This window comes from Psammomys obesus, unplaced genomic scaffold, assembly GCF_907164565.1.
Source record: "Psammomys obesus unplaced genomic scaffold, mPsaObe1.curated_primary_1811, whole genome shotgun sequence".
NCBI classification, from domain to species: Eukaryota; Metazoa; Chordata; class Mammalia; order Rodentia; family Muridae; genus Psammomys; species Psammomys obesus.
Window position 1 is genome coordinate 28,063,718 of NW_026596051.1, and position 24,730 is coordinate 28,088,447.

The following is a 24,730-nucleotide window of genomic DNA, read 5'->3' on the forward strand; positions in this document are numbered from 1 at the left end:
TTTTGCAGATTTTCTGAAGGTTTGAGGACTATAATTTATTAAGTATAGCTGAGCCAAACAAAGACTTTTAAAATATTCTCCATGTGGCTATTAACTTTTTAACTTCCTGATCACAGTTTTAGTGTGTATATTTGGTTTTGTGTTTTTGTTTGGTGTTCTGTTGTTTGGTTGTTTTTTGTGTTTTACTTTGTTTTGTTGTGGTTTGGTTTTTTGAGACAGAGTTTCTCTGTGTAACACCCCTAGCTGTCCCAGGTCTCATTTTTGTAGACCAGGCTGGCCTTGAACTGACAGAGATCCACCTGCCTTTGCCTCCTGAGTGCTGGGTTTAAGGGAGTGTGCAACCATGGCCAGCTAGAATATATGTTTTTAATTGAGAATAAAATAGAACTTTAGGTTTATGGTGCCAAGAAAAACAACAAAAGCAAAATTAAAAGATATTATGCAATTTCCAGAAGTAAGTGTTATTGTTTCTGGGTTTGGTTTTCTTTGAGGAGGTATGAAGAACAGGGTCTATTGTATCTAAAGATGGCCTTGAACTCCTGATCCTTCTGCCTCCATCTCCCGAATTCTGGTATTAAAGGTGCACATCACTATGCCTAGGTTTTAGATATCTCCCTATTGCTATGATAAAACACCATATTAAGGTTGCCAAGGCTCAGCCCCACAACAGCCCGTTCCCACAGAAGAGATAAGGAATTGGTGAGGGAAGAGTGAGTCAGGCAGAGAGGTTTGGGAAAGTCTTGCAGCCTGATTGATTGTCAGTCAGAGTGTTTTTTTATTTATTCAGAACTTAGGCAGGAGTAGGTGCGTGTTGTTCTAAAACACAGATCATATCATTTTTGTCTCTGGACACATGGTTTAACCTCCTCTTTGTCATAAGGATAAATAGTTATCATTGGTAAACTGTGACCAAACAGTTATCGTTAACAATCACATTCCGTCATCAACCCCAAAACCCATCTTTTAAGAATCTTGAGGCCTATTTTACCAAAGTATGACAACCCATTCTCAGGCTGGCAGCTCTTGCAGTTTGAAGGGCACTAGACAGAACAAAAATCTCCAAGCCAGCCTAGGGAGATTACCATGTCCCTAGCAGTTTATCAGCTTTCAATGGTCAGAGTGCTAACTGTCATTAAGCCCAAGAAAAATCTTCAGGCCAAACCTACCGAAGTTTTTACTCAATTTCTGTCATAATGCAATGTTTATATATTTGTAGAATGAGTTTATAGGTCTAATCTTGGTGTTCCTTTGTTTCTTGGTCATACGACACCACAGTGATCCTGTACAAGCTAACTTTTCTAAAAATGGGGGGGGTCTTAATATTCCATTACTTTATCATTTATTCACACCATTCTTCATCCAGTGTAGGTCAGAAATAACTCCAGCCAATCTAACTTTGTTGCTGTATCTTTTACTTGAGGGGCATATCTTATGTGACCCCCAATCTTATACGCTACATAGTCACCTGAACTTATAGTAGGAAAAGGCTTTTTACCTGATCCGCTGCCAACTCCTCGAGTCCATTAAATCTTTTTTAACTTTTTAAGTTTACTTTGTTCTGATAATCTTGTTCCTGAGTAAGTACAGGGGCAGATGTTCCAAGAGTATCTTGGAGTCAGATCTTCATAAAGAGGCCTCTGGCATCTTTATTGGAGTCACAATCTTCATAGCACAAGGGAGACCTTCAAATAGGGCTGATAATGGATATTTCCCTACAAGCGGGAGGGGTAGAATGCTTGGGACTTTTCCTGGGGGAATCTTTGAAGCAGTACTCCTGCTAGAAGGCAAAAATGATTCATAAGAATTCCCTATCAATACAATATCTCTAAGATGCACAAATATTAAAAGCTCCCTTTTCCCCCAAGAGTGCAACACGTGGAGATGAAGACCAAAGTGAAGGGCAGCACTAAGGCTTTTGCAGCTTTGATGGATCTTTGCCAAGCTGTGCTGGCTTTCTGACTTTTGCCATTCCCTTTAGATATGGCTATATCACAAGGCAATGTATAGACGGAAGGGTTTAATTGGGGCTGACAGTTCCAGGGGATTATGAGTCTGTTACCAGCACAGCTGCAGCCGGTAAGCATGGTGTTTTTGATACAGCTGAGGGCTCACTTCTAGATCCACAGTATGCAGGCAGCACGCTGGAGAAGGTGGGAAGTTTTTCCTCAAAGCTTGTCAACCTTGGTGACACTGACAAGGCCACATTTCTGAATCCTTCCCAAACAGTTCTGCAAACTGAGTACCAACTATTCAAACATAAGTCTACAGGGCCCTTCTCATTCAAATCATCCCACCTACTTAGTTATTAGAAATAATATACTGTCTTGTTGTCCCTGGATTGGCTGTGGCATTTGTTCATATATGGTTACAAATCCATTAGCATTACCATAACAGCTTGTCTCCTGACCTTGTTACATGAACTAAGTAATTAAGTGATAGTTATTTTATTTATTTTTAAATTTTTTATTGATATATTCACCTCACATCCCATTCGTAGTCGCCTCCCTCCTCTCCTTCCAGTCCCACTTTCCTACCTCTTTTCCCTATCCCCATCCCCTTCTCCTCAGAAATGAGGAGCTCCCCCAAACTACCCCAGCACATCAGGTCATATCAGTAGTGAGCTCATCCTCATCCTCATCCTCTGAGGCCAGGCAGGCAGCCCTGTTAGGGGGAAGTGACTGAAAAGCAGGCTGTCCATGTGGACAGCCACTGCTCAACTTACTAGGGAACCCACATGAAGATCAAACTGTCCATTGGTTACATATGTGTAGGGGCCTAGGGCCAGTCCATGTATGCTCTTTGGCTGGTGCATCAGTCCCTGTAAGCTCCCAGCGGCCTAGGTTAGTTGACTCTATTGGTTTCTGTTGGTCTTCTTATGTCGTTCTTGTCCCCTCCAGGTCCTTCTACATCCCCCCACCCCAACACACACACACTCTTCTACAGGACTTTCCAAGCCCCCTGTAATGCTTGGCTGTGAGTCTAAGCATCTGATTCCATCAGCTGCTGGGTGGGACCTCTCAGAAAATGGCTCTGTGAGGCTCCTGTCTGTAAACATAGCAGAGTATCATTAATGGTCTCAGGGCTTGGCTCACTTGGCTCGCTCTCTCATGTGATAGGTCTCAGGTTGAGCCTGTGTCACCAACAGAATACAAGAGATGGAGGAAAGAATCTCAGGTATAGACAATACAAAAGAAGAAATCAATACATCTGTTAAAAGTTATTTTCTTAATGTTAATAACACTCTGGGGCATTCAATGAACTCATCAGCTTATCAAACAGTTTCCATAGAGTCAGCTAACTCCCTGAAGTAGGCTTGTATTATCCTCAGAAGACAGAAAAATGAAACCTGATACAGGATTAATAGCATGTCTGTAGTGCCTCAGGTCTAGTAAATGGCACAGCAGAGAATTAAACCCAGGTAGTTGTCAGAGTTGGTTGGCATTCCTAATTAGTAGCAGTGAGTTCTCTCAGATTAGTTACTTAACAGATACAGAGCTCATTTGAAATTCCTATTAAGACAAGAAACTGTTAAAAGGACTGTAAGTGCGTAAAGTAGTTGCTAACTTATTAAAACGTTTGATGTGAGGGGACAGCATGCATTAACTTGTTTTTATAGAGGAATGGAGATAAGCTTATATTTGTGGTATTTTTCAGAATTAACAGCAAGAGTAGCGATTGAATGCAAACCATCAGGTATTCACACTCAGAAGCTACACTGTCAGGAAAGGTGGAAGCCCATGGCTTGTGAAGGGACCTAAACATAGTCCTCTGTGTGACTCAGGAGTGCTAGTAAGAAATTGAGAGGCTTTCTATGAAAGGCTTTTTATAGACTAAAAGAACAGAACTCATTTTACATGTGTGGGAGATACAAAATGCACAGCAGAGGCCCTGGTTTTATGTGTTTATCTAATGTGGCTGAGTTGAAACTTAATTGTATTCCACCTGTATCTAAATGTTTAGCATGTTTAAACCCTTTGCCAGTCCTCAGAACCACACTGAATCCCCATCAATCAGACACAATTGGAGATTGCTTAAAGAGCAGCAAATCCAAACCTGTAGTGGTCAGAACCCACCGGTTTTATAAGGGCACAGAAGTGGAAAGTCCCAGGGCAGGTGGCAACCCCAGGTTCAGAATGTTCCAGCACCACCGTGGTGTCAAGTCTACCTAATTGTCCCAAGAGGCAGTAGGATCAAAGGTACCATTAAGTGAAGGAAAGGGAGCTTGACAAAGAAGAAAACTGAGATAACACATTTTGAAGAGTTTGTACTGCAATTCTCTACACAGCTCGTATCAACTAGATTCTAGTTACTAAAGTAAGCTGTGGCTGCAGCAGCAGCAAGGGATTTGGGGAAACAAGGAATTTAGCTGAGAATATATCTATCACTCACAGGAGGAAGAGAGAAAAGGAGATCTAAGGCATGATTAACATCCAGATAAACATGCACAAACCCAATTACCATCTGTGTTCCCTAACACATAGCCATGAGTACAAGAAACACTCACCAATTACAGTACAAGCTAAACACTTGCTATAAAGAAAAGGTAGTGTACATTGTAAGAACAAGGACATGTCCCTCATCTTAAGTTTATAGCCGTATCTCTGCTCACAGATTGTGCCCCAAAATATTATTTGAACAAATGGAGGAGAAGAGTGATAGATAAGGAAGTTAACGGATGCTTGGTATTGACTGGCAACCAAAGGAGGTTTCAGCTTCACAGTAGAAGAAATCCAAAGATCCCCACTTATCCTTCCAAGGTCAAGGAAGTGAGAAATGCTCTACTGTTTTGGAATAGATGATTCATTGATTCAGCAAATATTCCATACTTGGTAAGGCGGAGCAAACAAATGTAGTTCCTGCCCTTGAATTCAGCGTCTAGGTTTGGGGAAGAATTCTAGGAACATGTTCACAGCAGACAGTGTTACCCAATTTCTTTGGGACCCTTTCTTTGCTGATACTCTCATACTCTCATTCTACACCTGCAGCTCTAACAAGATCAAGCGTGTGCTCCCTAGGAAAATGTTCATTTAAGCTCTACTTTCATTAAAGTCACATTCAGTGAATTGCCATTTGTATTACACTCTTACTGCATCTATCCCATACCTTCCTGCCCCCCTGCCCAGTTCATTGATCTTGCCTGTAACCATGAGTGGATAACTAATTTTTTTAAGTTTTGTTTTAATTATGTGTCTATGTGTGGATTTGTGCAAGTGAGTGCAGGTGTCTGCAGAGGCCGGACGAGGGCGTTAGATCCCCTGCTACTGTACTTACAGGTGGCTGTGAGCCACTTGACATGGGTGCTGGAATGTGAACTCTGGAAAAGTGGGGCATGCTCTTAACCACTAAGCCATCTCTCCAGCTGACAGATTGCTGGTTTTGAAAGTCACATTGTGTTACTCTTACATTAGTCTATATCATGCTACAGTGCTGACTAGGCTGTATAATAGTACAGTGTAGACCACTACAGACAACTTGTCCCACTCTTAGCAACCTTCCCAAGACTGTGCCCTCCCATTCTGAGTGAAGAAACAAAGAGTTTCAGCAAAACAAGGAGTGAATGCTTGTGTTCTGGATGAGTCTAAGAGAAATATCTTGATGTGTTCTTTGTCAATTTAAATCATGGTTAGACTAACTGGATATTAGATAAGAAGAAAAAGAAGAGGAGGAGGAGGAAGAGGAGGAGGAAGAGGAAAAGGAAGAGGAAGAAGAAGAAAAAGAAGAAGAAGAAGAAGAAGAAGAAGAAGAAGAAGAAGAAGAAGAAGAAGAAGAAGGGGGAAGCCACTAAGTGTCACTACTCTAGAGGCAGTGGGAACCTGGGAGACTAGAACAGATAAATGAAATCTGACATAATAGCAAACTTTATTCAGAGCCTCAGACAATTTATACTCTGAGGGTTAAGAGGAGTCACGTGTGTAAAGTTCCCATGAGTTCAAGCTGTACACTATCACAAGGACAAGCCAGGTGTTTCCATAGAGGACTATAAAGGATAATTTAAATACTGAATTAAGATCAACAAGCCATAATAAGTAATCTGAAGTAAATTTAGTCCTATCCTCTACACCTAGAAGGGGCATGAAAACACATTCCTAGAAAATTCTGTATTTTGAAGAAACTGAGATCACAAGACTCTTGTTTTCTTGGAGTGCTCTTACAAGAAATTAAAATTCTCACCCAATATCATTCCTGGACCATGTCCTGACAACTAAGTAATTTAATGTTTTGCAACAATTGTGATTCCCATTAAAATGTTAACATGTAATTATTTTTAATCAACTCTAAAAAGTGTTTAATTTGAAAAGTATTAGCAAACACAATCCACATAACACAATACTTCAGAATCTTCAATAAGTTTTAGGAATATAAAAGGGTTCTGAGATCACAATGCTTTGTAGACAAGCTCCCAATATATTAGTTAGGGTTTTCTAGAGTCACACAACTTATGGAATGACCGCCTCCCTTGTTTGTGTGTTTGTGTGTGTGTGTGAGAGAGAAGAGGGCGTTCACTGGAATGACTTTAAGGCTGCAGTCCAACTAATCCAACAATGGTTAGGTGTGAACAATGGGTCTAAAACTCTAGTAGTTTCTCAGAGCCACATAGCTGAGTGTCTTAGCTGGTCTTCTCATATGATGGAATCCCAAAGAGGCAGACTCCAACACCAGTGAAGGAATCGATGTGCTAGCAAGACAGGCCAAGCAGGCAAAGAGCAAGAGCTTCCTTCTTCCAATCCCTTCTATAAGCTTCCAGCAGAAAGTGTGGCCCAAATTAAGGGTGCATCTTCCCAACCTCAAGATCAAGAACAAATGTGTGTTTTCCCACCCCAAGAGTCTGGACTAGAAGTAGATTCACCCAGTTCAAACCAAGCAAAAAATATCTCACAGGTGTGCCCTATATTTCTATAGTTCATTCTAGATAATTCATTCAAGTTGACAATCAAGAATAGCCATCACACTTAGCTTTATATTTTTCTTTCAATTAGTTTGTTCTTTGTTTTCTTGATATAGGGTCTCACTACGTATCCACAGCTGGCTTGGAACTCCCATTGTGGAATAGGCTAAACTCTGGTTCCTGAGTGCCGGGATTAAAGACATGGGCCACTGCATTTAGTTTTTCTTTCTTTCTTTCTTTCTTTCTTTCTTTCTTTCTTTCTTTCTTTCTTTCTCTCTCTCTCTCTCTCTTTCTTTCTTTCTTTCTTTCTTCTTTTTTCCACTGCTGTCTCAATGTTTTAATAGTTACAAGCTCTTACATTTAAATCTTTGATATATTTACTCATATATGGTATGGGGTAGGGTGCAGCTGAATTATTTTGGTTGTTAAATTACCAGATGATAAAAGGACTATTGTTTCCCTATTCCATATTCTTGACATTTTGTTAAAAATCAGTTCACCATATACATATGGATTTATTTATGGACTCAATTCTGTCCACTCTTAGGGGAGAATAGTATTTGAGGTCCAGCATCTTGATAGCAGGTGTTCTCATTATTCACTGACGTGCCGCTTCTAGTCCCACTTAGTGGGTTAAGAATTGGAGATATGCAGACTCACTGAAAATTCTCTCAATAGATATACACATGTAATTCCCTTTTAAAGACATCATTTTAACTCTCTATCTCCATCTCACACCATGGGGGGTTAATATTATCTTTCCTTTTTACATATCTGTAAATAGTGTCTCAAGCATGAGAAAAGACTAGCTCAGATTTTCTTCAACACATTTACTTATTTGGTCAATCATTTTACTTAATATAAGAGATCATTGTCTCCTCTTCACTCTCAGGGTACTCACACAGGACAACTGTCACTGGATTGTGTTCTTGCCCTGTTGCTGCAAGGCTAAAACTCTTATACCTTCATGCACTAACTCCAACTACTAGGAACACTGATATACCATCTGTCCATTCCTCCCCCCACATGCCTATTCTACAAATTACAACTCTGATTAGATCACAGAACGAATTTTAAATTGCTGTAACTATCTCATCCTAACACAGGATTTCCCCTTGCACCTTTATAAACTGCCATTTTCAAGCCATGCCTGGTGACACATGCCTGTAATCCTAATACTCAGGGTGGCAGAGGCAGGTGGATCTCCGTGAGTTTTAGGCCAGCCTGGCTTACAAAGTGAGTCTAGGATAACCAATGCCACACAGAGAAGCCCTGTTTCATGAAAAACTAAAACCAAACCAAACCAAACCAAAAGAAACCCTGCCATTTTCCTATGTGTCTATGTGTCTCCTCTCTATCCAGAGGCAGTCCGTTGTCCCTTAGAGGCAAAAACCCCCTCCTCCCTCTCCCTTACTCACTTCCCCTCCTCCCTCATCCTCTATTTCCTGTCTTTATCTCTTATTCCCTTTCTTCTGTCCCTCTGAGGCAAATGAGCCTTTTTGCTGAGAAAGGTCTTGGAGGTCCTCAGACAATTAATTTTCCTTTCTTAAGTGTTGTAAAATTAAATTAAAAAAAAAGCTATTTGGCTTCTGAATGAGTGAACAGGCAAATATTAACACCAAGTAATTAGAACATAAGCACAGTAGCCAGCGAGCAAGTCTGTAATCAGAGCACTCAGGGAGGTAGAGGCCAGCCTGGTCTGCAAAGTGAGCCTAGGACAGCCACGGCTACACAGAAAACTCTGTCTAAAAAAAACAAAAAAACAAAACAAAAAAACAAAAAAAACCACAACTGTCAATAAAAAAAACCCATAAGCACAGCAACTTTCCCTCTGGTGATAGCATATATGCTAAGAAAAGGATCAGGGACTGAGAGACAAAAAAGATTAAAAATCAGCAGTTATTATTAAAGTTTAAGGCCTGAACTAGCTGGGTGAGGTCCAGTAATGCCCTGAGGGGAAGAACCTGCCTTGTTGCATTCTTTCTCCACTCACTAGAGATACACTTGTTAGGAAACTGGCCCATCCCCCTAGAGAGGGACACCAGATCATTAATGGTTTGGGGACCCTCCTATAGTCAATCAATTCAAAATGCAGCATTTTGACCAATAGATGCTTGCTAGGCAGGAATCGCCCCTGCCTTGCTGGTGTAAGACCTGGGGTCTCACAGCTCAGGAGTTCAAGATTGCGCCCTTCCCAGAAACTCCCCAGACCAAGACTCGTTGCAAAAGCAAGAGGTTTATTAACCATTGTACAATGGGGTCACCCCTGCTGGTCAGCAAAGAGTGGCACCAGGAGACAAAAGCCTTTAGGTTTTTAAAAGAAAAATTGCGGGAAATTTGAAGTTGCAGTTTTGGCAATTTAGGATTGGATGAGGAAGCTACAAAGTAAGATGATTGGTTAGTCTTAGGTGCTCAAGCTTGGCCAGTCCTGCCAAGTGTGGATGCAGCTGCAATTGAAGGTGGGGGTGGTTAGCTCATCCTTGAAGATTAGAGGCTGCGGACTTTAGTTTACTCCGGAGAAGTCTGGGTTCGTTGTTAAGAAATGCTATCTCAAAGACAGGAGTTTTTCTTTTTGCTGAGTGAAGGTCATTGCTTGCTTGCCTTTTTTTCTATCTGTCCTCATAGATAGGGTCACATTTTTCCATTCTCTGGAAAGGTACTAAGAGGCTTTAGCTTAACCTGAACCTAAAACTCAAAGCTATAGGCTTTAGAAGACATACAGGTTACAAAGTTAGTCTAACCCTTTCACTGGGAGGGAACAGAATCTTTAAATCACCAACTAACCTGAGCAAGGGCGCTAGGCTCTCACCACTTCTGCGGGGGTGGGGGGGTGTGGGGGGGTGTTGAGCCCAAGCTACAGCTTGTAATTTGTAATAAAAAGATCTTCATGTGGTTTGCAACGGGGTATCACGATTCGGGCACAACAGGACATTGGTAGCCTTCAAGATGCCAGTCGTTTTACTTATGTTACATCAGAATTTAGAGGGAAATTGTGTTGTTCCAGCTAAAACAAGTGACTGGATTGGCATTTGGTACGTTGCAAGCCCCCGATCACCATGGAATGAACTGATGACTTCTCAGTTCACGGAAGTCTTGGCTAAGGGGGCACGGAAAAGACTTGGCTAAGGTCCCTGAAAGTCTTTAGGGACACCACAGGGCGAGGAGGCCCGCGCCCACGTTCAGCCTCTGCAAGTGACTGGTTTAAACCAGTCCAAACCTTTAGCACTTCAGTCAATGAAGAGTAAACCCGGAAGGGATAAGACCCGGAAAAATCAAGGAAACAAGGCTTCAGGCCTCTCCTTTCCCAGGCGGTGCAGGCGGAGCGCCCGTCACGTGACCACGCCCGTCACGTGATCGGGCCGCTGGCCGAGCAGCGTTTCCGCTCGCCGAGCAGCTATGGCGGCGTCGCTGGGCGGTATGTTCTCCGGGCAGCCTCCAGGTCCTCCGCCGCCCCCGCAGGGGCTCCCCGGCCAGCCGTCGCTCCTGCAAGCAGCCCCCGGGGCTCCGAGACCTCCCAGCAGCACCTTGGTGGACGAGTTAGAGTCCTCCTTCGAGGTAAGCCGGGGCGTGGGCGTCCTTGTGCAGCCTCCTCTCGCGGGCGGAAGGCGCGCAGCTCTACTGCTTTCTGGGTCCCGGCGCCCAGTGGTGGTCGGGATCGGAGAACGGAGGCCGCCCGCCTGAGCCCGGGAACCGCCGTGGCCGCCCCCGCAACCGCGACATTTCTGGAGACGGTGGACTTGAAGCCCGCCCAGCTCGCCTCCACCTCGCGGCCCTCTGGACTAGCCGGCTTTTATCTCAGCGGCTCCTGTAGGAGCTGGTCTCTCCGGAGCGTAGCCATTCGGCCGAGCTGCTCTGGGTTTTCAGGTCACACAGTGTACGCTTTTCCTGTTTCCCCCCGCGTTCTAGGTAGACCTTCCACGGGCTCCTGTCACCTGCTAACCCGTTAGCTTTTCTATTGGGTTCCACCCCTTGACGTCTCTGGCTTCGCTTTCTAGTCGTTTGGTAAATGCTGTTTGCTAAGAAAAGTTGAGCTCTTGCTGTGGAGGAAACTTCGGTAGAACATTTAGATTCATACCCTCTTCTTGGTTGCAGAAACACTCAGAAGTAATTGCCCAAAGTCGGCCTTGGGTTTGTTCACGTGAACACGAGTGCTCCCGCCTTCTGCCTTTCCAGGCAAAAGCTGGCCTACTGAAAAACACATTCTTTTACAAAATTAACTCGTATTGCATTTATTTCTTTTATTTGTGTGTATTATTGGAGCGCTTGTGGAGGTCAAGGGGACAACTTGCAGAAGTCAGTTCTCTACACCCACTATGTGAGTGCAAGGGATGGAACTCTGATGGTGGCAAACATCTGTAGCGATTAGCCTTCCCACCGCCCCTAAGATGCTAGGCTTTTTATTGACCGGCATGCATTTTTCCCCCGTCCATAATACAGTCGATAAAGGTCCATGCTTCAAATGTTTTTCAGAATAAGGAAGGCAGGGAGCTGCTGCAGAACTAAGGAAGTTTCTGAAGTTAGGGGGTTTTTTTTGTTTGTTTGTTTTGTTTTGTTTTGTTTTTTTGAGACAGGGTTTCTCTGTGTAGCCCTGGCTGTACTGGAACTCGCTCTGTAGACCCGACTGACCTTGAACTCACAGCCTCTGCCTCCCAAGTGCTGGGATTAAAGGAGTGTGCCACCACTGCCCAGCTTGAAGTTAGGTTGTTTTGACTGCACGGCCCACTGGCTCTGGGGAAGCCATCCAAGACTTGTGGGCTGCACCATTCGTAAGCTGCCCACACTGCAAAACTCCCAACAAGAGTTAACTTTTACAGTCCACACAACAGGTAGTGTGATTTGTTGGGCTGTTGTGGGCCTGGGAAAGCCCGGTGACTGTTTCTATACATCAGATCTGCAGCTGTGCAGGAAGATTTATTGCTTCAGAAGAGAACCTCACATGTAGTTACGACTCGTATTTGGAATCTAAATTTGGTTCTGTGTCTTTGTCTTTTACACAGATGTTTGCTCACTGCTGTTAGGGCCCTTTGTTTTGCCTGTGTTCATCTTTCAGCTGCCATCCATGCTCTTTTTCGCCTTTTTTGTCTTTTCTGAGGCCTGCTTGTGCCTCTGAGGCACAACTTACATGTACAGTTGGTACCCTTTCAGGATTAGCCATGTGACAGTAACCATTTATTACCCAGACACCTCTGTTACTTATTAAATGTCAGGTGGTATTCCAAATACTTAGAATATAGTGCTGAGCCACACAGGCAGACCATTGGCAGAAGACAAATAACTGTGGCTGAAAAGAATGGTAATGTCAGCTACTTATGTGGAACGCATGCCAAGCTCCACGGTAGAGCATGAGTGGGGGGGGGGGGCATCATTTAGAAAGAGTAGGTAGATGACATCTTGAGATGGTGATATATACAGTTCATGTAGGGGTTGGCCAGAGGGGTTGTGATGGGGTTGAAAGGTATCCAGGTGTGGAATAAGACAGTGAGGAAGAGTCAGGTGGTAGCAATGAGACCACGTGATGGGGGCAACAAATACCAGTATCTCAGGTACCATACTAGCGGAGATTTATTTCACCATGTGTTTACACTGGCCCGATGCTTTCTCAGGTACAAACTCAACGTGTCCATTCGTTGAATGGCCTCGGGAGAAGCTGTTTCTTGTTCATAAGCAATAGCTTGATGTGTATATAACATTTTTCCTGTTTTGCTCACACAGGCTTGCTTTGCTTCCCTTGTGAGTCAGGATTATGTCAATGGGACCGATCAGGAAGAAATTCGAACGGGTAAGGTTTCACTCTTTGCACGCTTGTATTTTTGTCTTCAGCAGGTTTCTTCTTGCTGATTTTATATTGCGTCTTTTTAGAACTTTTCCTGGGAGTGATATGTATGCAGATGGTCCCCATGAACTGTTGCCTCTTTGTTCCGTTCAGCTGATATGTTGGCTGAGTCACTAGGAACCGGTTCAGATGAGTCAGTTCTGTGTATTCCCGTCTCCAGTGTCCCATGACTTGACTATATTTCCAATATTCCAATTTTAAATGGAAATTGTGGCCCTACATGCTGAGTGTCTGGATTTTGCTTCTTTGGAAGACTTGACAACTTGTATATTGTGTGAGGTCTCTGACCTGAAAGCGGCATGAGTTACCTGCTGTTTCATGCTGGTTACACATGGGAACTTGTTGCTGTCAACCAGATTAAAATGCTGAATTATATCTGTGAGAAGGTGTTGTTTTAATATTTAAACTATTCATTTAGGTGGGAGGTATATATACATCCTGTGTTTCCCTAAAACTTTTGATCTCTCTTTAAGGTGTTGATCAGTGTATCCAGAAGTTTTTGGACATTGCAAGACAGACAGAATGTTTTTTCTTACAAAAAAGATTGCAGTTGTCTGTCCAGAAACCAGATCAAGTTATCAAAGAGGTACGAATTTGGCTTTACCCCCAACTTTTAGGGAAAACAAGTGTCATTAGGATTTCACTTGTGACTTAACAAGGTGCACCCTTAGGTCAGCGAACTTCTGAAGGTCCCAGTGTTTATGACAGCATGGACACATGGGGGGAGGGGTCATTGGGGAGAGAGTGGAGCTGGAAACAGCTATGCTTAACTCATTTTACGTTGGTTTTCATGGAAAAGTTTTCTTGAAGAGCAGCCTTTGCCTTCTGAGAACAGTTAGAAAACCATCAGTATAGAAAAAAGTTCATTTGAACAAGGTCTCTGACAGTGGCCCTACCTGGCACCTTGTACATAGGAAATGGTTGATTTACTTTGCTTAAGAAATCAAAAAGTAAATATTGTAGCCAGGCATGGTGGTGCTTGTGTTTAATCACAGCTCTCAGGAGGCAGAGGCAGAGGCAGGCAGACGTGTGTAAGTTCAAAGCCATTCTGACCTACATAGCAAGTTTCAGGCCAGTTTACGGCTATGTAATGAAATTATGCATCTCAAACAACAACAAAAACTTAGGTAAAAGGGTTGGGCTAGTCCTATTTGTTTTAAACTGAGCATTTGGAAATGAATTGCCACAAGAACAAGGAAGTTTTAATGGTGTTGAGTAAGGGAGGTAATTCCTGCCACACCAATATAGAAGACCCTGACTTCCTTCCAGCCCCGCAGCCAGTGATAATTCACTGAGAAATTCAAAGCTGAGAGGAACATTTTGGCAGCTTTTGAAATAACAAGTTGACCATGACCAGTTAATCAGAAATTTCAGCCATGAGATCAGCTGTTGAGAACAGGAATAGTAAGAATATATTACAGTCATAAGCTCACTTCTTGACATGAATACTCAAATAATATGTGCAAATAGTTATGTCTACCATATAAAAACTTTGCTTATTTTATATGTCTGAGAGTTTGGCACTCATGTTGGTAATGTGCACCATTTGTATGTAGTGCCCACAGGGGCTAGAAGAGTGCATTGATCATATCCTCTGGAACAGGAATTGTAGGTGGTTGTGAGCTGATTTGGGTGCTGGGAACTGAACCCAGGTCTTCTGTAAGAGCAACCAGTGCTTTTAACCACTGAGCCATCTCTCCAGATCCAAAGTTATTTTTTTTTTCTTTTAAGATTTATTTATTTATTATGTATACAATGTTCTATCTGCATGTGCACCTGCACACCAGAAGAGGGAACCAGATCTCATTATAGATGGTTGTGAGTCACCGTGTGGTTGCTGGGAATTGAGCTCAATACCTCTGGAGGAATAGCCAGTGCTCTTTAACCTCTTATCCATCTCTTTAGCCCCAAAAGCTAAATTTTAATAAGGGATTTACCACCACTGTGCATATTAAGCTTCTGAAAAAGTTGTAATTTTTTAACACTATACTCTGAAGTTGTAAAACAGTAATGTGGATTCCTATAGACAGCTGTTAACATCTGTTTCATATTTTCAGTGTTTGGTCTTTTCAGCAGTGATCTTTTAGATGTTGTGAGGTAATTTTTCATCTTACACTTGTGTTTTTACTTATTAAAAGAAAACTATTAAATACTAAAGTTCTTACTGTTGGGCAAACATCTCTTTTTGCTTTTGTTAGGTAGTGTTGGCACATGCCTTTAATCCCAGCACCCAGAGGCAGAAGCGGGTAGATCTCTGAGTTTGAGGCCAACCCAGTCTACAGAATGAGTTTTAGGACACAGGGAGAAACCCTTTCTTAAAAACAAAACAACAACAACAACAAAAAAAGAGTTGCTTTGGCTGATTTCAAATAGTAGAGCTTAGTAGAGCAATGGGCTTTTAAAGCTTTGGTGGATTCCCTTAGTTTTGAATTTGCTTCTTAGTGTTTTGCTTGTTTGTTTGTTTTTTATTTTTCAATTTTTATTTTCTTGAGACAGGGTCTCACTGAGTTACCCAAGCTGGCCTTGAACTCACTGTGGCCTTAAAATGCGTGATCTTGCCCTAGCCTCCCAAGTAGCTGGGATCAGAGGCCTATGCCATCAGGGTTATTCTTAGTGTTCCTAAGGAAGTACCTCATTAACTCTTGTTTGTTCTGACTGACTTCACACTGTTTTTCCCCCTTATCTCTTTCATCTGTAGGATGTCTCGGAACTGAGGAGTGAATTGCAGCGGAAAGATGCGCTGGTCCAGAAGCACCTGACAAAGCTGAGGCATTGGCAGCAGGTGCTGGAGGACATCAATGTGCAGCACAAAAAGCCAGCCGAAATCCCTCAGGGCTCCTTGGCCTACCTCGAGCAGGCGTCTGCCAACATTCCTGCACCTCTGAAGCAGACCTAAGGGCTCAGGCCTGTGGTGCAGCTCTGCAGTCCTGCTGGACATCTTTTCTTACAGATGTGGCATATCGGAAAAACTGTCCGATAATGAGCTGATGTTAGTTTATGTCTCTACCCATTTTTATGCTTTATTATTTCAGTATGAAGCCTGGGGTGGCCTTGAATCCAGGATCCCCAGCCTCAGCTCCTCTAATACTCTAAATTCATTAGTACTTTATAGAATGCCTGTTGCTTTGAAAAACCAATTATTTTTTGTTTAATATTTTGCAAAGTTTAGACTGTTCAAGTGGTGAACACATTCTTACTTGGCCTTTACCTTTTGTTTTGACAACATTTTGTAGCTTCATCTCTGTATTTTTGTTTTTTGTTTGGTGAAACCTGAAGGGAAATAATTTTTAATGGTTTGAAAAGCCGGGGATATAAGAGTGGGTTTGGTTATCAGCGTTAATCACCATCAGTGGCAGTGCAGACAAGTATGTAACTTTGAACTACCTCAGGAGGAACCTGACAACAGTGCAGTGCTTCCAGGATGGCACAGGTTGAGCATGTTTTATGTTCACACAGTGTGCTGCTAGTGTGGATGTACAGGAGGATGCTTACCTTAATGTTGGATTTTTCTCTGAGCTGAGTTGCGTTTTCTGGGTCCTTGTTCACTTTGCTCTGAAGGCACACATGGCAGGAGCATGGCATGCTGAGTGCTCCCAGGCTGTGCTGTGCTGGTCAATGGAAGGAAGGCACAGGTGAGGTGTGCAGGCCAAAGGCTGGCTTGGATTGTCTCAGTTATTTGCATGTTATTTATATTTTTCAGAGCAGAGTACCTCTTTTTACCCGAAACAAATACTTTGTACCTTTTGAATAGTGCATCCCCAGCTTGGTTTTGGTCTTGTCCATTTTGGTTTATGGAGCCTTGAAGCCCCAGTCACAAACATTGATACCCACTCCCTGGGCATGGCCATCTCTCTGAAGCTTCGGAATGCCCCTTCACTGCATTCCAGTGTACAACCTTTTTTTTCCCCCTAGCTTTCTTAAGTTCTCCATAGGCATTATGAGTAGTGCCTGTGTTACTTGCTCTGTTGTATACCTATGAGAATAGGCATTTCCTTGATTATTCGAGATCTTACTATTTTGTGTGTGTGTGTGTGTGTGTGTGTGTGTGTGTGTGTGCTTGATTGTATATTTAGCACCTGGACAAATTAGAACCAGCCTGAGACCGTCAGGTCCCCTTCTTTAGAATGTACATTGTTGAAGAACTTAGGTTGGCACGGTGGCATGCTTGTAATCCAGCATTTGGGGGGTAGAGGAAGGAGGATTGGAATTTAATGCCATCTTCAGCTACATAGCAAGTTTAAGTCTGTTGTGGGCTGCATGAGATCAGTCCCTCCCAACCTCTGGCAAAAAAGAAATAAAACCTCACTCATTTTATGAAGCACTGATTGTCAGGTTTATGTGTTTTGTTTTTTTGACTTTTGGCCAAAACCTAAATAAGCTGATTACATTTTAGCCATTTTTCAATAATTAAAAGGATAGTGAAAATACTGGAAACTGTTCTTGGTGCTTAGTGAAAATGTTTTAAGTTAGTATATGCACATTGTTATCATTTTTTAATTGATTTCAACAGTTAGGTAAAATACTTTCCCATTTTGTCAGTTTGTAAGCGTGTGTGTGTGTGTGTGTGTGTGTGTGTGTGTGTGTGTGTAGTATATCTGTGAACATGCTTGGGGGAAGGGTACATGTGTATGTTTTTGAAAAGATCAAAGATTCATGTCAGGCAATACCTCTTTTCACATAACTTTGAGACAGACCAAATCTGGGGCTTACTGGTCAAGACTGGCTGGCTTGCAAACTTCCATTATCTTCCTGCCTCTCTTAACTTCCCAGCCCTAGGCTTTTTGTTCCGATATATGATCAGGTCTTCAGCTTTCAGGCAAGTGCTTTATTTACCGAACTGTCTCTCCAGCTGTGTCGTGTTCTCCCTAAGTGGCAGCTTGCTGGCTGTTGAACACAGACATTCTGGGGTGCATGTCTTTCAGGGGTTTCCCTTGGCTTGCTGTTCTCATATGTAAGCCAACCGATTGAAGGAAGTTCCTCCCCTCCCATTTGCTTCAGCTGCCTGCGTGAGTAAGGCCTGCCTCTCCACATTGTATGGATCCCAGGCCAGCTGCTTTCTCTAGGATTAACCACTGTGATGGTTTCTGCCACTTGCACTGTCTGTCCTTGGCTCCTTTCCTGCAGCTCACCCAGAATCCATCTTAAACATTTCTCTTGATCTTCAGCAGCTTCTTATTTGGTCTCCACTCTCCTCCAGCCTTCACAATTGTATCTGTTTATCTTGCAATTGTGCTTGTGATCATTTTTGGCTACAGATCAGATGGAACCTTACTTCCTCATCTTTTGAACCTGACTTAGCTTCTTTATCCAACTACTAACTATGGACCTTCCAGAGTGGCTCCTCGGTAAAGATTCCCAGGCAGTTCTGCTTTCTAAAGCGCTGTTGCATGAAATGCTGTGACGGAAAATAGCATCGGTCGTGCCTGGGTATTAGCCTGCCGAGCATGCTGCAGTCAGGACCACTTCTGGACTGCTCTGACGGGCGGTCTGCTCAGGAGTGTCGGCAGTGTCAGCCACCCTAGCCCGCATTTCCGAACTCTCCTCGCACAGACCAACAGTGTGCAGTAGCTGCCCCTGCAGTGCTTGCCCTGCCCTGCTGCAAACAGGCTCAACAGCAGTCCTCAGAGTTCCCCTGCAGTGATGACAAGGGGGGCAGATCACTTTATAATCCTGTTTGGGCACGTGTACACCACCCAAAACGAAGTCACCATGTCTTCAAAACTACCAAACCTCCTGGATGAAGCCAATGGCTGCACCTTTACCCCTTTGATGGTTACTAGAATCACCTTGTCAGGATCTCAGCTCACTGGGAGACAGCCTTCTTAGCGTGTCTTGGAGTTAGTTTCTTCTAACTCCTTCTAGGGTATGTTGGTTGAGCTGGTACAGCCCACCCTGTCTGTGGGCAGCATCGTTCCATGGGGCTGCCATCCAGCGCTGAATAAAAGGTGAGCTGGGCATCAGGATTTGTTCTCTGCTCCCCATCTGGACACAGTGTGACCAACTGCCTCAGCCCTGTCCCCACGCCTCCCCTGCCATGATTACAGTTCTTGACTTTTTGTCATGCATTTGGTCTCACCAGCAAGAAAATACAGAAGGCAGAAGAGCAGTCTGTTGCTTCTTCAGTAGTTGCTGTGCTGAGAAGATGCCCAGATGAAAAAAACCACAGCCACCTGTAGCCAGTTTCTTAAAGCCCCCAGTAAAACAGTGCTTACTGCTAATTATCAAAAATTAGGACTTAATGAGAAACAGACTGAGCATTTTCCTAATCTAAGAATCCAAATGTTCCCAAATCTGAACATTTCAAATGTTGACGTGACACTAAGTGGAAACCTCTATACTTGATGCATTGAGTAAAAATGTGGGTGCACTAGGCCGAGCTTAAGGTGGATATGGAAATACAAGGGAATGTCATATTTAGACTTGGGTCCCATTCTTAAGATAACTTGTGAATATGCATGAATCTGAAAATTACAAAATCTCACTATTTTTAACCTATTGAGGACTGAACTCAAGGCCTTGCTCAACTGCTGTACACTAAAGCACTTGTGGTTCCAAGTGTTGGGCTAGGGGATTCTTAACCTGTAGTCTTAGGAGGTGATAAAGCAGTGAAAGCTGCAAGCTCATAAGTGAGTGAGATTAGCACCCTTGGAAATGGGCTTACACCAGCTCCACTGCACATGACGTTACATACTGGAGGTTTATGAAGAAGGCCTCACCCTACTTAGCACCTTTATCCTGGTCTCAGCCCACAAGTGGTGGATCTTTGTTGTTTGTAAATTAACCCCACATTAAAAATTATAGTGTAGCAGCCCCACACTGCAGTGTCTTCAGATTATAGTAGACACCTTGAGCTGGAAAGAAAAAGTTGGCACTAACAGATATGCCATTCCAAATATGGTAACATGTTCGCATTGAAAAATGGAAAAAGACCCCGACTGTGAGTTATCAATGTTTCAGAGCTTCACAGTGTGTGGCTCTAGCTGGATATGGCAGTACACTGGGGGAGGGGCTGGAGATGGGGTGATCTCTTGAGTTTGAGATCAGCTCGGTTTATATAGTGAGTTCTGGGCTACACAGTGAGACCCTGTCTTCCAAACAAGCACCAACAAAAATGTGGATTCCTGGGCAGGCAACGTAGCTCCGTGGTAGAGCCGTGGCTTAGCATGCTCAAGGTCCTGGGTTCTACATGCAGTACTCCAAAAAAAAAGGGGGGGGGGGAAGGGGGGTTAAATAATAAGCCTGGCAGTGGTGGCACACACCTTTATTCCCAGCACTTGGGAGGCAGAGGCAGGTGGGTCTCTCTGAGTTCAAGGCCAGCCTGGCTTACAGAGTGAGTTTCAAAATAGCTAAGCCTACAGACTACAAAGAGAAACTGTCTCAAAAAACATGAAACAAAAAGTAAAACAAATGTAATATATTTAGAATTAGAAATTAGAGCCAATGTAAACAAAAATCTATTACAGGGCTGGGAGTGTAGAGCAATGGGTGTAGTATTTCCCTAACCAGGGTAAGACCCTGGACTCAAATCTAACACTGAAAAACAGTCTCATTCGGTTTTATTAACTTGTGAGTTTTAGCTATATTTCTCTAAAAACAATCTAGGTAATTACGTTTTATTTGGAGACAATCTGATTGAGGTTAGTGTGAACTTTGCTTCTGAGCTCAGTCTTCATCTAATTTTACAAGCCACAGCCATTTTAATTGCCCAGTTGTTTAGAATTTTATTCAAAGAGCAAATATTTGACAATGCATAGAATTGACATCGGTAGATGAGCCACTTGCTGGGCCAGCACCAGAGAGAAAAGAGTTTTACCCACTAAAAGCTGAGTCAGATCTGCTCTGTCAGAGGGTACAAGGTGGACAGAGTGCAACTTCAGCACCACGGGCAGTTCCCTGCTCGCCTAGGACTTCCGAGCAGTGCGGAAGCCGTGCATCTGATGCAGGGGACCCAGATGAAAGCACGGGAGTCCAGCAGTCTTTGACATCAGAGGACAGACAGTCTAAAAACCCTCCCGGAAGACTGTTAACACAGTTGTCGCTGAAGCTGAGATGTTTGACAGGTGGATCACAGCTGTTCACTGGGCATTCCAGGTCAGGCTTGATGGCTGCACCTCTAGAATGCTGCTTTAATCTTGCGAAGTCCCTTTTGAGGTAGGTGTTGTCCCTCTGTAGTGTGTGGCAGTGTCAGACCTGGGAAGTTAAAACATGCAATCCAAGCATGCTGCAGTCCATTCCTGGTAGGTTTGGTGGTTTCTGTTTGTTTGTCTTCGTTGGCCTTCCTTTTATATTGAACTTCATTTTATTCCTCTTCATATTGAGGTTAGAAGTGCATTTTGGAAATAACATTATATATACATACATATATATATATATATATATATATATATATATATATATATATATATATAGAAATATACAGCATAACTCTTTGAGGGGAGATGACCAAGAAGAAATGAAAATGCTTTTAAAGCAGATCATGGCAGTCACAAGTCTAATATTTCACCAAGTGGAGTGTGTGACATTACAGGCAATAGAAATACAATGGGTAATTTAGTCATCAGAGATAACGTCATTTTCCTAGGGGTGCTTTTAAATAACTGTCTTGTTTCAGCTTTAACTATAAGACCTGTTCAATCAGCAGGTGTCACAATGAAACTGGAATGTTATTGTCACTTTGTTTTCGCTATCTACCAACATGTAAGTCATTACCAGCTAGTTGGGTGATTTTAATTTATTCCTTCAGATGGTTGAAAATATTTTCCAATGTCCTCCTTGGAACAGATCCCAAAGATCAGCTTAGAATGAAAAGTACTTGGTAAACCATTCCTGATGTGGAGAACCTTGCTTCTGTGAGGCCTCTTTGGGTTGGGCTGCTTCTCCATCTTGTGCCCTAAAATCAAAGGAAATTTTTACATAGTTTTGAAACATTTTTTAGTAAAAACAATACTGTGTCACCTTTCCAGGAGAAGCTAAGTGTTTGTTATCCCTTCAAAAGATACTGGACCATAACCAGCAAGGTTGGCAGCTGGCAAGGAATTGTGAGGGGTGAGCTGGAGGGAGTGTCTACTTCTTATTTCACTACCAATGGCTTCCCATTCTTTTGGTGATTACTTGCTGGTTATTATGCTAATGAATTGTGTAGCATTCATTATCCATTTTAGGCACAAACCAGACAGCTACATTTTAAGAACTTTACAAAAAGGTAGTTTAACACAGTGTTCCAAGAAGAGTCTTCTACAGATTATTACTTGTGAGCATTTTAATGAGGCTATAAATGTGCCTAATAAATCCAAAGAGAGAGCAGGCAATGAAACCGTCACCTAGTCAGTCAGCATTTGTGAAGCTTCATGTACAAACAGCAGCCTGCCAAGCCTTGAGGACCTGAGTTTGAGTCACAGAACCTACGCGGTAAAAGGAGAGAACAAACTTCTAAAAGTGCTCCTCTGACCTTAACATGTGTGCCATGGCAGACGCCATGCCCCAATAAATAATGTGATTTGGGGGGCTTTTTGAGATAGGATCTCTCACTTTGTTGCTCTGACTGTTTAAAAATATACTATGTAGACTGCCGGCCTAGAATTCAGAGATTCACCTCCTTCTACCTACAGAGTCCTGGGATTAAAGGCGTGTGCCACTGCACCTGGCCCGTAAATACTGTAATGAAGAGAAAGAATGACAAAGAAAACAAAATAGCTTGAAACAGGTGCCTATCAGTGAGGGTGAAGAGCTGACTAACTGGTGTGCTTTGCCGTAGACCTTAATCCACAGGCAGGGCCCAAAGAGGCCACATTCATTTAGAGGTGACAAATGATTTCTTTTGGCTCAGCAGTCAAGATCTATGCCTCCCATCCAGTCTGACAGCCATGGGCAGGTTGGCATGTAGAGAGCTTCTGGAACCAAGGGAGTTTTGAGGAGGGCCTTTCAAATGCAAACCTCAAGCTCAGAATTTAAAGCAGGCCCTTTGAATGAAAGTCTTGATAAGAAGGAAAGTTAGTAAACAAGGGTGAACCTTCACATGCCTCTGGAAGGGAAGCATGTCACAAGGGAAAATGTGAAAGGGGCATCACCCTTTGATGACCTCACCCTCCGCAGACTCGCTGACATGCTCTCACTGCCTCAGCAATACGAATTCACACTGAAAAGTAGCCTTAGCTAACCCACACAGTTATGTGTCAGGTCCGTGGGGAGGGATATCTTATGGGTTAATTCCGTTAGTCACACCAATCTGATCAGGTAGGTGCTGTATTCATTTTTAAGACAGGAATTCAGGGAACTGTAGAGGTCACTTTTCCAAGACCACACTCTAAGAAAAAGTAGATTTTTTGGATAGAGAACTTAAATTAAGTGATTCCATAAACATCAGTCCTCCGAAAGTCTGGCACCAACATTCCTAAGAATAACACAGTTTGTATTGTCAGTGTTCCTGTTTGGCTGGACTGACACTGTTTCTGAGGCTGGCCAGATTCTCAGCAGGTACCTGAGAAGACCCCAATTTCTTTCCTGTCCTTGGGGAAATAGAGTAACACCGTCACCCTCCCCCACACACCTTGTGGAAGTTTTCCCATCTAGTAACTGGGTGGGTTTGTAAGGCTGGCCACAGCTGGAGCTTGGGTCCAGGCTGGGTGATTTAGTTATGGGAGGGGCATTGATCCTGGTGCTCAGGTCTCCGCTCAAAAAGTTCTTTGCATAGGAGGCAAGGTTTGGCACGCTGACCACTCTGCTGGGTACTTCCTCCATCTTCTTTTTCTGTTTGTTAGAGGAAAGCAATTAGTGCTACCTGAAAAAGAGCATTATTATAAATGCAAATGGGCTCACCCAACTCAAATGACAAGGAAAAGAGGTAACAATGCTACTTATATATTTTGGTATTGTTTTAAATATTATTTGGGGGGCATGCATATTACCACATGACTTTAATATCAACACCCAGGAGACAGATTTCTATGAGTTCAAAGCCAACCTGAACTACACAGTGAGTTCCAGCCAGCCAGGATTACACAGTGAAACCATGTCTCAATTAAAAATGTTTTAATTGATAAGTTTATTGTAGTGCTAGGAATGGGATCTAGGGCATCAATCATGCCAGATAATTGTTCTTCCATTGAGCTATGTCCCCTGCCCTTCAAACCATTTTTTTCTATCTTTATTTTGTAATCTAAACCAAACCGAACAAAGATCTATGATCTATATCCAAGACTTCGGGAAAGACATGTTTTATAACTTTTTAAATATTTTAGGTGCCATATAATAGCAGGGACTGGCCCTGCTTCACCTTCAACTTCATCTTCATTAGCCTCTAGAATGCAAGTTACATTGCTACAACAGAGGGATACATTAAAAACCACAAATGAGGCCTTGGCGGGTCCACTCAGTCTAGGGTTGTTACTCTGTGAGCTATGAAGTACAGATTCTTTTCAACTTTAGGGATCTTGTGATAGGACATGAAAGAGTTGTTATGAATATATTTGTCATCATTACAGAGTCTACAAGTATGTGGAGAAACAGAGGGAAGAAATAGGATATTTTCTCCCATCATCTAGATGGTGGAGGGAATATTTATAGTGACATATTTGCTTTAAGAAACTTAAAGATGCACAGAAAATACAAGCCACACATAGTCTCTTAGTGGTGTGTGCTAGCACTTTAAATAATTCCCATGGGTTTTTTCCAGTGACTATTCCACTGAGTGTCCACCAGCCCATCAATGTGCTGCAGCCACTTTTAGGAGAAAATAAACCTGCATATTATGCAATGTGTTAAAACTGATTTACCTTCATAGAAGGGGTCAAGTATCCCGGGTGAGGATTGAAAGAGAAGGACCGATTCCGATGGGACATTGCACTGGGGAAGGCTGCGTAGTGAAATCTTCTCTCTTCCTGAAAAACCAAGGCAACCAAGTCTTAGAGAGCTTAGCCATGGGCCATTGGTTTTGTCCAGATTGTGGGAGGGCAGAAGACAGAAGAAAGCCCTGGAGAAGGGGGGTAGGTGAGGGGCAATCAAGCTACCAGTCA

At 42.9% G+C, this 24,730-nt stretch overlaps 2 protein-coding genes across 2 annotated transcripts in view; one reads left to right on the plus strand and one right to left on the minus strand.

Annotated features, from left to right (window-relative positions):
• The first annotated feature begins 10,239 nt into the window (after nt 1-10,239).
• On the plus strand, nt 10,240-17,037 carry Med28 (mediator complex subunit 28). Its single transcript, XM_055624219.1, has 4 exons — nt 10,240-10,441; nt 12,599-12,665; nt 13,193-13,305; nt 15,418-17,037. The coding sequence occupies exons 1-4, from the start codon at nt 10,283-10,285 to the stop codon at nt 15,613-15,615; spliced, it is 537 nt and encodes a 178-aa protein (XP_055480194.1). The 5' UTR covers nt 10,240-10,282; the 3' UTR covers nt 15,616-17,037.
• Nucleotides 17,038-21,166: 4,129 nt separating this feature from the next.
• The window catches only part of Fam184b (family with sequence similarity 184 member B), an 88,599-nt gene continuing 85,035 nt past the window's right edge, over nt 21,167-24,730 (minus strand). The window contains exons 14-16 of the mRNA XM_055624186.1: nt 24,491-24,595; nt 23,266-23,465; nt 21,167-21,609 (exon numbers count right to left, since the gene is read on the minus strand). Coding sequence (XP_055480161.1) covers nt 21,516-21,609; nt 23,266-23,465; nt 24,491-24,595 — 399 coding nt within the window. The 3' untranslated portion in view covers nt 21,167-21,515. The remainder of the gene's footprint in view (nt 21,610-23,265; nt 23,466-24,490; nt 24,596-24,730) is intronic.

Coding starts and splice junctions, on each gene's coding strand:
- Med28 (XM_055624219.1), top strand. CDS start 10,283: ATGGCGGCGTCGCTGGGCGGTATGTTCTCCGGGCAGCCTCCAGGTCCT. Junction 10,442..12,598: donor AGTTAGAGTCCTCCTTCGAG/GTAAGCCGGGGC, acceptor TTGCTCACACAG/GCTTGCTTTGCTTCCCTTGT. Junction 13,306..15,417: donor CAGATCAAGTTATCAAAGAG/GTACGAATTTGG, acceptor TTTCATCTGTAG/GATGTCTCGGAACTGAGGAG.